At 40.8% G+C, this 14,594-nt stretch overlaps 1 protein-coding gene across 18 annotated transcripts in view; it reads left to right on the top strand.

The window, feature by feature from the left end:
- The window catches only part of LOC116967094 (activating transcription factor 7-interacting protein 1-like), a 102,626-nt gene extending 88,287 nt beyond the window's left edge, over positions 1 to 14,339 (top strand). For 15 of the 18 annotated variants that reach the window (XM_033013574.1, XM_033013575.1, XM_033013583.1 and 12 more), the window contains 5 exons: positions 6,987 to 7,065; positions 8,308 to 8,535; positions 10,288 to 10,506; positions 10,985 to 11,094; positions 12,902 to 14,339. In XM_033013574.1, coding sequence (XP_032869465.1) covers positions 6,987 to 7,065; positions 8,308 to 8,535; positions 10,288 to 10,506; positions 10,985 to 11,094; positions 12,902 to 13,324 — 1,059 coding nt within the window. In that variant the 3' untranslated portion in view covers positions 13,325 to 14,339. The remainder of the gene's footprint in view (positions 1 to 6,986; positions 7,066 to 8,307; positions 8,536 to 10,287; positions 10,507 to 10,984; positions 11,095 to 12,901) is intronic. The other 3 variants (XM_033013573.1, XM_033013571.1, XM_033013572.1) reach the window with 3 other exon arrangements.
- The last annotated feature ends 255 nt before the right edge of the window (positions 14,340 to 14,594 follow it).

Below are 14,594 nucleotides of genomic sequence, written 5' to 3'. Positions count from 1 at the left end.
ACTACTGGGGTTCTATTGTCTTCCATGCCCAAGAGGGTAAAATACTACAACATTGATATCTGAGTGATGGTGACCATTTTAGTTTTATATTTATATTGGAATCCCTAGCGGAAAGGATGCAATGAATGCATACCCAAAGTGTATACAATAATATACACCTTCCAGTTCATTATTGCTATTATATAACGCCTAGCAGCATCTGTTGTAGTTTTGTTCTCGTTATCCGCACACTTTACATGAGAATTTTCATTCACTCTGTGGTGATGTGGCAATGAACTAGGTAAAGACTGCTAATAATCATTTTGTAATGTCTTGTTAATGCTAATTTACCACAGTTTAATGTATTTTAAAAACATATTTGTACGTTTGAATTGTATCAGAATGATTAACTTATTGTTTTGGGGTTATCGGTGGATAACTCAGAATGTTGTGGACCTGGAATACTGGCAGCGCCAGTTGAGAACCACTGTGGGTTTATTGTAAACTCTTCTTTTTCTATCTTTTGGTACATTGTCTACTGAACTGAACTCAGCAGGTGGCGCTCATTTTTAAACTTAAGTAGAACAGTGCATTGTCTTGAATAATGCACGAGTTCTAACCATTCATATTTTTGCACCATGGCGTTATATAATAAAAATGGTGATTTTATTTTGTTGTCAATTCTATACTCTTTATAAACACGATCATAACGTTTTGAGAAGTGATGGGTTCATTATGTATGAAAACCAAAAAGAAATTGACAATGCAAATGTTTCATAGTGAAATAGGAGTTGCAATATAATTCCATTATTTACAGTGAAACCTGGCCTATCAAGCCAATTGTGAGCCTCATCAATATATCTAGAAGGCTTTAACTCTCCCTTTTGGATTGGAAGAAAACTCGTCGCCAGTCAGTAACATACAATCTGCTCGGTAACATTAAGGTTATAAGGTCATGTGATAGGAGCAGAATTAGACCATTCGGCCCATCAAGTCTACTCCGCCATTCAACCATGGCTGATCTATTACTCCCTCCTAACCCCATTCTTCTGCCTTCTCCCCATAACCCTTGACACCCGTACTAATCAAGAATCTATCTCTGCCTTAAAAATATCCATTGACCTGACCTCCACAGCCTTCTGTGGCAAATAATTCCACAGATTCACCACCCTCCCACTACAGAAATCCCTCCTCATCTCCTTCTTAAAGGAGTCCTTTAATTCTGAGGCTATGACCTCTGGTCCTTGACTCTCCCACGAGTGGAAACATCCTCTCCACAAGCACTCTATCCAAGCCTTTCACTATTCGGTAAATTTCAATGAGGACCCCACCTCATCCTTCTGAACTCCAGCGTCTAGAGGCCCAGTGCCGTCAAACGCTCATCGTATATTAATCCACTCAATCCTGGGATCATTTTAGTAAACCTGCTCTGGACCCTCTCCAGAGCCAGCATATCCTTCATCAGAAATGGTGCCTAAAATTGCTCACAATACTCCAAATTAATTACGGACGGGCAGAATCAGTTGACGGATTAGAATGCAAGGCTTTCAGTTGGCTGACCTGAGTTGTTTACTTCCTCTTGGGCACTGACATTTTGTCCCAAAAAAATCAAAGACATTTCAGCTGGAATGTATCTTAAATGCCTTTTAAATCTAAATAGCCAACAGCAAATGGTTGAATAACTCTATAGAATAAACTTGGGACCAAGTTGGTTGCCAGCTCAGTTTTCATCAGTATTGTTCCTCTAGTCTGTAGATGTAATTGTATACTACAGCTTTAATGTGAATGCTATATATATATTGGATGCCAGTTTGTGCCTCCGTCAGCTGTTTTGTCTTCTATTCTAGATGATAAAATTGCTTCTGCGAGGTCATTACCACGAGTCATTAGAGAATCCCAAATTCTGGTTCTATTTTTCCAGCTATTAGTAGAGTTCATTTGTTCAAATCATTGATGAGATATTTACTGGCATGATACAAAAGATAGAAAATTGGGACGATAATATTAAGTTGAAAATATGAAATGTTTCCGAATAAGATGGTCCCACAACATTTCTATCTCTGCACTACCCAGCTTTCAAGCAAGATAATAGACGACTTAATCTTTGGTAACATGTATATTCTAAATATTAAATTTAACATAAGGATGTTTTGTAGTTACCAGAATCGAATGTTACATTATACTGATAGATCAATATAACTATATGATCTTGTTGACTATTTTGGCTTATTACTTGCAGTTTAATCTGACCCAGTCAGACGCTGCAGTTCCTTCTCAATCCTCAAATCCCCAGCTAGCTGAATTACTTGTGGTCGTTGTTTCTACTTTGATCTGCTCTGTCCTTGAACAATCTATCTCATGTCTTGTTTCCACAAGTCTGTGTCACTGTCCCCTTTTTTTTACCGTAAGTTGTTTATATCTATGATGATTTCTGAATGTGATGTGCAATGTATTACTTTACACTGTCATGTTATAATGCACTCTAGCCCCTCTCTATTAATTGTATTTTACTGTCCACTACGTAGACCCAGACTGTTGAGGCTTTTTTTATTGAGCTCTCTTGAGCCTCTGCAATCTTTCATGTGCACTATTCCCATAGTGAATGGCAATGATACAGCCAAGTGAGTTACAGGATTTTTTAGAGCTTAATTAAGAGTTAGCCACATTACTGTGGGTTTTGAATCCATGTAGAACATACTAAGGACACTTCCCAACAGGACATTGGGAACCAGGCGGGTTTTTAACAACAATCCAATTGCTTTCTTTTTCTCCAAAAAAAAAATTAAGTATACATTGCCACAGTAGGGGTTGAACTTGTCTTTGGAGTATTTGTCCAGGGGTCAATGTTAGTCTAGTAACATAATCACAATGCTAGTATATCTCTAAACAATGTACTACAATGCTCAGCTGTCGTCTCTTCAGTAATCCCCATTCCATTATAAATCCAGTCAGTCGCTGTAGCCTCTTTGCAACAATGGTGGAATTACAGAATATCTCTCTGTTCGCAGCATCTTCTAAATAAATGAAGTTACAACCCTTTTTGGATTTTAAACTACTTATTTTAAGAGATGGTAGATGTTCAATGCTCTGTCAGTTGATATTCAGATGTGCTTAATTGTCAAAATAATACCCGCAGCTGGGTTTATATGGAGCATTAATGTAGCAAAATGTTTCAAAGTATTATAAATATGAGTTTGGGCTGTACTAAGTTATGAGGGCAGATTATTAGAAGTTTGGACATAACTTTAAAGTGTTAACTTGGATGCAGGAGTGAAACAAGTTTCAAGAGGAAATTCCTAGCAAGGGTCTTTAGCCACATAACCAGTAGTGTGGTGTGTGGGTGATTGAGGAAAGGATCAACAGTTTGCAACTGAATGAGAAATATATCAGAGGGTTGAGCATTGAGTGAGGTTGTAGCCAAGAGAGCAGTTGGGACTATGAAGAGCTTGGAAAAAACAAGGATGAGAATTGTTGAAGTGCCCTGAAAAGGAGGGGATGATGTATAAACACAGATGTAATTTCGACATGGTGAAACCAAAATGTGTAAAAATACCCTTTAATAAAATCTGACAATGTGCACTTTAACCACATGTGATTTTTTTTCTATTACAAATCTCAAATTGTGGAGTACAGAGGCAAATAAATAAATGATGGGTGTTGGTCCCAAACATTATGGAGGGCACTGTTGCTATTTTGCGTTTCAGAAGTATGATAGCCTGTTTCTTGGAAATTCTGCCCTTTGGGTAATTGGACTAAGCTATTCAGATTATGATAGAACCAAGCGTGGGTGTTAGAACATCTCCCTGTTCTATTTCACAAATGTGACAACATCTTCAAAGTGCATTGTTCTACTTCTGACCTAATGTCGAAATTGGATTACTGGTTTGTATAACCATCATGGTTAATTCACAGTTGAACAATGAGGAAATGGACCCAAAAGTGGGTCCTCACTAGGACTTGCCCATATTGATTCCCATATGCTGCTCTTCTTTAGATTTGAATAACTGCCAAAGTTCAGAGTCTTGGTACTTGCTATAATCTAGTTCCCTGAAGACTGTTATGGAACAATCTGACTAATTACTAATAGTGAAGTTAGAAACAAAATGCTGGAGTGACTCAGCGGGACAGGCAGCATCTCTGAAGAGAAGGAATGGGTGAAGTTTCGGGTCGAGGCCCTTCTTCAGACTTCGTTCCATGGCAGCCTGAGTAGCTATAAAACCGCAAGAATGAGAAACCGTGCCCATTTTAAGTTGCAGAGAAGGAAGGGAGGTGACAAAGCATACCTGTGATATGCGGAGTTCATTTAATATTATTTTGCTTTTGTGCAGTGTAACAGAAGAAAACACATTTTTGTTAATCACACCTGATATATCTGGAGGAGTAAGACATATAAATGAGAGTAATAGAAACAAGAGAAATGCATACTGAAACAAAGATGTAGTTCACAGGAGTTCTGGAAATCTGAAGTCAGAGATGCTGGAAATACTGTGTTCAAAAGGGAACTGCAGATGCTGGAATATCGAAGGTACACAAAATTGCTGGGGAAACTCAGCGGGTGCAGCAGCATCTATGGAGCGAAGGAAATAGGCGACGTTTCGGGCCGAAACCCTTCTTCAGACTGATGGGGGGTGGGGAAAGAAAGAAGGAAAAAGGGAGGAGGAGGAGGAGCCCGAGGGCGGGCGGATGGGAGGGTGGGAGGAGACAGCTAGAGGGTGAAGGAAGGGGAGGAGACAGCACGGGCTAGCCAAATTGGGAGAATTCTGGAATGCTGGAAATACTGACCAGATTAGTTAGTTTCTGGGAAGAAAAAACTAAATGTGTGCTATGGGTGGCTGAATTAGGCAGTTCTGACTCAAAAACTAGTTGCTTAGAATTTTTGATCACTGAACCTCAAGCCAAAGAGAAAATATGCTGAATAAACAGGATATAGATATGTTAAATGTGTACTTTTTATAGGTGGGAAAAGAGAATACCATTGATATGAGAGAACCAGAGAAACAATACGGAAGATACTTTTTAAAATTATTAATCGGGGGGGGAAATGGAATGAAGTCCATGGATAAATCAAGTATCCACATTTTCAGGGTCCAATAGTTACCAGCCTGAATAGAGAGCGAATTGAGTAGTAACAGATGAATTGGTCAGATTTTTCCCAATAACTCCAGATTTTGCAGATTGAATTGAAAAATGTTCAAAGTGCAAGAACCATCCCTGCCAGATTAACAACTGTTGTGAGAAAACTACAGAAATGTTAATAGATATAGAGCTAATTTTTATTTTAAAAAGTTAGTATGCAGTCCTAAATTAAGAGGTTGTTAACAACTAGATAATCAATATTAAATCAAATTGGGAGTTAGATCAACTTATTTTAAATAGCAATGAGATTGTGGAAAATACTGCAATGAGACGTAGTTAAACCAAATAAAATAGATCCATTTATTAGATTAATAGGTTAATTACAAAATATCTGCTGCAAAATTGATATAAAAATCAGGCCATATCTAACCATCTACTTTAAAAACAGGAAATTACTCATGAGTTTGGTTATAAAAACATCTGTCGTAGAGACCAATAGAATAGTCAGTCTGAAAAAAAGGTCCAAACCCGAAACATCACCTGTCTGTTTTCTCCAGAGATGCTTCCTGACCATCCCTCCTCTCCCATCAGGCAAACGGTATAGAAGTATGAAAACACACACCTCCAGATTCAGGGACAGTTTCTTCCCAGCTGTTATCAGGCAACTGAATCATCCTACCACAACTAGAGAGCAGTGCTGAACTACTATCTACCTCATTGGTGACCCTCGGACTGTCATTGATCAGACTTTACTGGCTTTACCTTGCACAAAACGTTATTCCCTTATCGTGTATCCATACACTGTAAATGGCTCAATTGTAATCATGTATTTTCTTTCCACTAACTAGTTAGCACACAAGAAAGGCTTTTCACTGTACCTCGGTACACGTGACAAGAAACTAAACTAAACCCGCTGAATTACTCCAGCACTTTGTGTCCATCTTCAGAGTAACTTTCAATGTTGCCGAAGAGAATTGGGGGAATCCGGATCAGTTCAGGATACCATCATTGTGATAGAAGATCAGCAATGGCTATATTGAAGTAAGATGCTGGCACAAGCAAGAATATCCTATTCCTTGTATTATATTACATTGTCTTATATTGACTATAGAATTGGAAAGCATGCAACAAAAAGCTTTTCGCTGTACCTCGACACACATAACATTAAACTATACTAACTTTAATATTTCCATCGTCTACTGCTTAGCGAGAAAGACTGAGGTTCCCCATGGATGTGACGGTTGGCAATTTGATCCTCCCCTCACCCCCACTGTAAATGAAAGGCAGAAGCTACAAAGATAATGGGAGGAAGTTGGTGAAGGAAGATTTGGTGCCTCTCAAATGACATGGACACGGTAGAGATTGTATCTCATGACTCTTTGGGAAGAGTTTCTTAAGATCAAAAGTGAAAGGAGTAGAATTAGGCCATATGGCGCATCAAGTCTACTCCGCCATTCATTCATGGCTGATCTATCTCTCCCTCCAAACCCCATTCTCCTGCCTTCTCCCCATAACCTCAGATACCCGCTTCCTCGTTGGAAATCGGAGCGTGACTTAGATCTTTCGGCTAAAACTTTGAGGATCAAGAGGGAAATTGGTTTAACATGTAGGAAAATGTTTACCATCTTTTAGCCACAAATATGCCTGACCTGCATCATTCTTTAAGTCTCAATGACGTTCAATGGGTAAGACGCACAATTATCAACGCTGTCAATGGATAGTGTTGATTATTTTTATGATTTATAACAACAGACTTTGTGTTAAAATTTATGGAGAATGATCGTTTATCAACAATTAAGTGAAGCCAGAGAAGACGGTGAGCAGCCACAACACAGTTCACACCTGACTGGTCTCTATGTAGTGACGTGAGCAGATTTTGATGTATAGTCCATCGAGGAATCCCATGGCAAAACAGCAATTTTTTCTTTCAGAATGGAAAGACAGGAGGAAGTGACACGGGAGCCGTCATTGACCTGACAGGTGATGATGAAGATGAAATGTCTGCACAAGGTATGACCTCTTCCACCATATTTCTTGTGCAGCTCCCTGTATTTGGTGATGCATAACTCTCCACTGAAATCTACCAACGTCTGCTGTAGCTTTTTACAAAATTCCAGCTGACTTATCTGATTCTGAGTGTGTAGGAAGGAACGGCGGGTGCTGGTTTATACCGACGATAGATACAAAATGCTGGAGTGGGTCAGGCAGCATCTCTGGAGGAAAGGAATAGGCGATGTTTTGGGTCGGAACCCTTCTTCAGACTGCTTGCAGATGGCAGTCTGAAGAACGGTTCCACCTCAAAACTTCACCTATTCCTTTCCTCCAGAGATGCAGCCTGACCCGCTGTGTTATTCCAACGTTTTGTGTCGATCTTGCCTGACTTTGATGCAGAATAACTGCTTGGCCCAATTTACAGTGGGTTTATCCGATGTAATTTTATTGTCAATTTCTGGGATCAGTAAAAATTCCTTTGGAGACCACATTATGAGGTTCCATCTTAGCCGGCACTTTTTTAAAAGTACATCAGGCAAACGTTTATTAGTTTAGTTTAGAGACACACTGTGCAGAAACGGGCCCTTTGGCCCACTGAGTCCACATGCCTACCAGCGATCCCTACACACTAGGACTATCCTACACACACGACGGACATTTTACAATTTTTACCAAGCCAATTAGCCTACAAGTGTGGGTGAAAACTGGAGATCCCGGAGAAAACCCATGCAGGTCATGGGGAGAACGTACAAATTCTGTACAGACAGCACCTGTATGTGGATCGAACCCGGGTTTCTAGCGCTGTAAGGCAGCCACTCTACCTCTGTGCCACCGAGTAAAAGAAAATAACATTGCAGCAGTAAAACTTAGTATTTTTTGTCAATTAGCCGTGTTAATATTTACATCAGAGAAATTGGCCATTCAACCTAATGGGTCCAAACAAAAAATAACTAGAAAATAATTTCTTGATCATTCAAGGCAAGTTGAACATTTAAAATGACTGTGGCAATCTTCATGTCAAACAAAATAAAACAGATCAGAAATTCTATGAGTGGTACATAGGGGCTATTTAGAGAGTAGACTAAATGAGATCAATTTGGCTATAAAGACCAGATGCTCATTTTTACAAATTAACGCATGTGAACTTGCATCAGGGTACTGTTAATAAATGGATAATGCTCACAAAATGTTCCAATTCTTTGTCTGAGAGTTGTTATACAATATGCTTGCATTAGTTTGACAATTTCTTTTCTTGACCAGGTTCCAAGAAACAAAATCAGCCTGTAAGCCAAGCAACGAGCCAGATTCTGGTATCCTCACCCACCATCCAGACCCAGGTTCGACCTCCTGCAGCCCCCCAGGGGATGTCTCCACAGCAGACCACCACACAGTCCCACTTACCGACAACCCAGACCAGCCCCAGTACGATCGCGTTAACTGTGCAGACGGCCAGTGTGCAAAGCATGTCTGCAGGTAGAGTATTGACAGGTATTGCATCCAATATTGAACATCACTTTACTAACGATCATGTCATCAAGATACTGCCACATTATTTTGTATGAGAATCTACCAAGCAATTCTAGTGCATCCTAATGACCTTGGGAGCAAGGTGCTAAACAGCTACTTTATACGTGGCCTCTTTCGTCCTGCCCTATGCCACTGCAAAATTCAGTTGCATGGTTCCAAGATGGAAGCCTGATGGAGGTTTAAGTGAGAGGAGTGGACATCAATAAATGAAGGCAAATCGAAGAGAAATTCAAGATACTGACAGTTTTGGATGGTTGGGTAGGTGGGATATTGAAAGAGATTTGGATGGTCAGGAGTGGAGACATTTGTTGCAGTCGATTGGGACCTATAAGTGTGGTGATAACCCTTACTAATCGTGACACTCTTATTAATCAAGAATCTGTCAATTTCCGCCTTAAAAATATCCATTGACATGGCCTCCACAGCCGTCTGTGGCAATGAATTTCACTGATTCAGCACACTCTGGCTAAAGGAATTCCTCCTCATCTCCTTTCTAAAAGTACAGCCTTTATTCTGAGGTGATGGCCTCTGATCCTAGACTCTCCCACGTGGAAACATCCTCTCCACACCCACTGTATCCACAATGTGGTGCGGGATGGAGATGAGGGGTAATGGGAGCGGGTTATGGTTGTAAGTGTCAGGGATGTAGAGATGTACAAGGTGTAGACAACATGGCTGGTTTTGCGGTCTACCTTTCCCTCTGATAAGATCCTGCTGCTCTTCAATGCTGCAAAAAGAATGTTGCATGAGGAATGATCTCCAACCTCTGCACTACTGCAGGGGATGGCAAGAATTGCAAGCAAAGCAAGAATTTCATCACGTGGAAATCTTGAGGGGCGCATGGGTGACTCATCACAGAAGTGTCCTGGTAAATTTCCAAGAAATGCAATGCAGGAGTTTGTAATTACTTTTCATTCCAAAAATAATCAATTTTAATCGTCTAATACTTAAAAACAAAAAAAGTGTTTATCAGTTTAATTTCTAAATAATTAATCCCTGTGTGGACATTAAATAATCCCATCATGTGAAGAAAAACATTTTTTTTTCTTCTTAAACATATATTCCTTCAAGAATTGATTTGGCCCATGTCACATTTGTAGGAGCTTGCATAGGAATTCACTGCATTTCTGTATTGCAATGATGTCTTTACTGCTGAATAAGGTTGTGAAACATCCCAAGCCTATTTAAGTATTTGTTCTGTCCTTTCTTTAGTTCTGTTGAAAAGAGTAACTTGAGTACAATACATTCCATGGATAGGACAGGGTTAGAGGGATGTATTCCCTCAATTTCAGCAGCAACTTTACATTTCAGTAAAGTACTGAGTTGGCTGTAAGACGTTAAGACATTTTGAGATCATGATAGATGTAATATACAGGTAAGTCTTTAAGTGTAGGAAGGAACTGCAGATGTTGGTTTACACTGAAGATAGCCACAAAATGCTGGAGTAATGCAGTGGGACAGGCAGCATCTCTGGATAACAGGAATGGGTGATGTTTCGGGTCGAGATCCTCCTTTCTCAGTCTAAAGAAGGGTCTCGTCCCAAAACGTCACCCATTCTTTTTATTATCCAGAGATGCTGCCTGTCCCGCTGAGTTACTCCAGCAGTTTGTGTCTACCTTCAGATAAGCCTTTCGTTAATAAGGCTTAAAAATTAATGTCTTATTAAGATTATTGAGCAGATTTGCCATAACATTTAATGTGTTCCATTCACAGGGCAAACGAGTGTTAACATATTGCAGCTTCAACGTCCTCAGATGCCGCCACCCCCTTCACAGAATCCGGTCAGACTGCCACTTCCTGCTCTCCAAAGAGGAAGCACCAATCCAGCGGTTTACACAGCGCCCCCCGCATACCCAAGTCATACTGCAGTGCGTGCAGTGACAACGCAGAGCCAAGCAATGCGCCAGCCCAGTCCTCAGCCCCCTGTCACTGGTAAGATTCACTGCCGTGCATTTTGATTCATTATTTTTTTAGAGGGATGTATTCAATAGTCATTAAGAAAACCTAACATGTTTGACTCCATGCTTCTCTTACCATGGATGTTTCCTGTTTTCATGTAAGCAAGCCTGTGATATTTCTCAAGTTCCTTTAGAAGCAAGCTGTTGAATGCCTTGAGTGTGAGATTTTGGAAACCCCAGTTTAAGATTCTGAAGAAACTCAAGTGCTGACCAAATCCCAGATAAAAACAACCAATGGTTTGGCAAACTTGAATAGGAATTGTTGACATAGCTTTTTTTGTTGTTGTTGCTCATAATACTTCTACACAATCGCATTTGTAAGTTAAATACTTGTCCATTTCGCCACCGATTAACTGCTCCCTGCCACCTCTCCTCTTAATCACCCACTAACCTGCCAGTGTTGTTGTTAAAGCTCACTCTGTTCTCCAAAGTAAAGTCTTTCCTTCTCTCAGCAGGAATGTCAATTCGGCTGCCTCAAACCTCGTACATTGTCAACAATGTGATCTCCATCCCAATGATGCCGAATATGCCTCAGTTCACGGTACATCACCGCCCTTCACAGGTAAGGCATTTGCGAGTGTGCGTCTGAACACATTGTGCCATCACTTATACAGTATATCCAGTGATAGGGATTTGTTGAGTTAATCAATAAAGGTCTAATTAAAATGTTGCTTTTCTGCTAATTTGTGGGGGCGGGGAAATTGTGTCATGTCAATTTGAAAATGTGGACACGACACGGAGTTCTGGAGTAACTCAGTGGGTCAGGCAGCGTCTGGAGGGAATGGATAGACGACATTTTTGTACAGGACCCTTTTTAGACTAAACAGGACCCTTTCTAGACATCGGGAACATTTGTCCTGCATCTAAGCCTGTCCAATAAGATCCCCTCTGATCCTTCTAAATTCCAGTGAATACAAGCCCAGTCGACCCATTCTTTCACCATTTGTCAGTCACACAATCCCGGAAATTAACCTGGTGAACCTACGCTGCACTCCCTCAATAGCAAGGTAGGAGGTCAGAGGAAGCTGGATAAGAAAAATTGAGAAGGACAAAGCCTGGAAACGGGTGATTGATACTCAGCGTGGACTTGGGCCGAAGGGCCTGTTTCCATGGTCTATCTTTCAATCAATAGTCCATTTAAGAAGTTCCAGATTTTCACCTGTTTGTACGTGTGATGCAAAATTATCTTCCATAAGAAGCTCACCATCCACGCTGTCCATTGACCATCCGTTAACATTAGTTCTAGAAAGTTATCCCACTATCTGCTCTATTCCGTACACACCAGGGACAAAAGAGGTCAATTAACCTACAAACCTACATCTGGAATGTGAATAGAAACCAGAGCAGCTGAAAGGAAACCCACATGGCCGCAGGGAGAACGTGCAAACTCCCCACCGACAGTACCCAAGAAAAAAAGAAGGAAAAAAGGTGCCGGAGTAGGCCATTCGATCATTCAAGCCAGCACCGCCATTCAATATGATAATGGTTGATCATCTAAATCAGTACCCCGTTCCTGTCTTCTCCCCATATCCCTTGATTCCTTTAACCCCAAGAGCTAAATCTAACTCTCTCTTACTGCAGTGTATGCAGTGACAACGCAGAGCCAAGCAGTGAATTGGCCTCCACTGCCTTCTGTGGCAGAGAATTCTACAGATTCACAACTCTGGGTGAAAACGTTTTTCCTCACCTCAGTCCTAAATGGCCGACCCCTTATTCTTAAACTGTGACCCCCTTGTTCTGGAATCCTCCAACATCGGGAACATTTGTCCTGCATCTAGCCTGTCCAATAAGATCCCCTCTGATCCTTCTAAATTCCAGTGAATACAAGCCCAGTCGACCCATTCTTTCATCATATGTCAGTCACACAATCCCGGAAATTAACCTGGTGAACCTACGCTGCACTCCCTCAATAGCAATAATGTCCTTCCTCAAATTAAGACACCAAAATTGCACACAATACTGCGGTCTCACCAGGGCCCTGTACAACTGCAGTTGGATCTCCTTGCTCCTAAACTCAAATCCTCTCGCAAGGTATAAATAGTAGATGTGGAGACGATGTTTCCACTAGTGGGAGAATCTAGGACCAGAGGCCATAGCTGCAGATTAAAAGGATGTACCTTTAGAAAGGAGATGAGGAATTTCTTTAGTCAGCGGCTGGTAATCTGTGGAATTAGTACGGGTGTCGGGTTATGGGGAGAAGGCTGGAGAATGGGGTTGAGAGGGAGAGATAGATCAGCCATGATTGAATGGTGGAGTGGACTTGATGGGCTGAATGGCCTAATTCTGCTCCTACATCTTATGAAAGAATGGATGGGGATTCTCCACCCTTTGAAGAGTTTGAGAATGATTCCGTCTCCTTTGTTTTGTAGCAGGAGCCACCACGACCCATCCACCCGGCGCCGCTCCCTGAAGCCCAGGCACCACAGCGGCTACCTCCCGAGGCAGCCAACACCTCCCCGCCCCAGAAGCCCCAACTGAAGTTGGCCCGTGTCCAGAGCCAAAACGGAATTGTCTTGTCCTGGAGTGTCTCTGAAGTGGACCGCACTTGCGTGCCTGTGGACAGTTATCATCTCTATGCCTACCACGAAGACCCTGCCGCCACCACCACGCCATCTCAGTGGAAGAAAATCGGAGAAGTGAAGGCGCTGCCCCTTCCCATGGCCTGCACTCTCACTCAGTTTGTGTCAGGAAGCAAGTATTACTTCGCAGTCCGAGCGAAGGACATTTACGGCCGATATGGACCTTTTTGTGACCCACAGTCGACTGATGTGATGTCGACTCAGGGTAATTAATACATAAAAAATCAAAACGGACAAAAAAATCCCAAGATATTTTTTCATTTCTTTTCTTACATCATGCATGACGTGTTGTAGTTTTTCTATAGATGTCTCAGACTCAGTTAGTACCTGTGTACACTACACTGTATATATATATAAGAGGGTCATGATATAAATGAGGCAGCACAATAAATACAGGATATTGCGTCGAAATGTGCTGCTTACCTCCGCAAAGAAAAGTTGCATTTCTTTTCACGGCAGACTCACTGTGACTGAAGATGTTGGACTCTAAGAGTAATTACTGAGGCAGCAGCAACAATGGGATATTCTGCTTATTCTATGATTCTTAATCGGTCGAAGAAAATTTAAAGAGAAACATTCCTAAATGTGACATGATGCGGACTGTTAAAGTGATAACCCATACTTGTATTAACTCTGTTCTTTTTATTTTTATAATTATTTTCACTGCAGTTCCAACAATCGTTTGGAAAAGCAGTGAAAATTGATCAGCAGTGACCATAGGATAATTGGATTTATTGCATTGTCTGAAATACTCCCAAAATAAATACAACTTGCAATAGACTGCATACTTGATTTTTCAAGGCATTGTGACTGACTGAGCCTCAACAAAGTCAGACCTATCCCCATTCTTAATTTTTCCAGTAAAATAATTGAAACAGTGTAAAACTTTGATCTGTGTTGCTTCACTCTGTTTTGGTGGGAAGGGTTTTGGCACGACAGGGTGGTGAATAAAAGCAGATTCTATGTTTTTTTGCCAAATGCCTGTGTTAGAAGTGTTTTCAGAGCAATCTGTTAGTTCAGAAGATGCAGATAAGATTCTCGAATATATTTTTAATCAGTGTGAAAAAAGTACTTATGTGTTCACTGGATGGTGAGTCTTTGAGAGAACCTTTTTTTCATCAGTACCACTTTTCTGGTCTAATGAATTTTTTAAAAAGATATAAATATATATATATGTATATGTCAATCTCAAACCCGCTCTCCCATTAAAGCCACTATGTTGTATATATTCTTCCTTGCAAGCATCAGATCTTTCCTTCCTAACTTGACTAAATCGGCAAGCACAAATTTTAAAAGTCCTGCCGTCCCTGGAAGAGTTACAATGTCCTATGATGGGGCAGTGCAGACTAAGTAGTGTGAGCAAGGAAATGGTGCTTATGTCAGCGATTTTTGTTTTTTTCCAAATTCTTACCAGATACCTTTCTTCCCATTTACTGGTAACTCATTGAAGCAGTATCCATCCCATCAGTTTTGATGAATTTCC

Source organism: Amblyraja radiata, chromosome 38, assembly GCF_010909765.2.
Source record: "Amblyraja radiata isolate CabotCenter1 chromosome 38, sAmbRad1.1.pri, whole genome shotgun sequence".
Classification (NCBI taxonomy): domain Eukaryota; kingdom Metazoa; phylum Chordata; class Chondrichthyes; order Rajiformes; family Rajidae; genus Amblyraja; species Amblyraja radiata.
The sequence above is the reverse complement of the archived record's forward strand: the minus strand, read 5'-3'. Positions and strand labels throughout refer to the sequence as shown.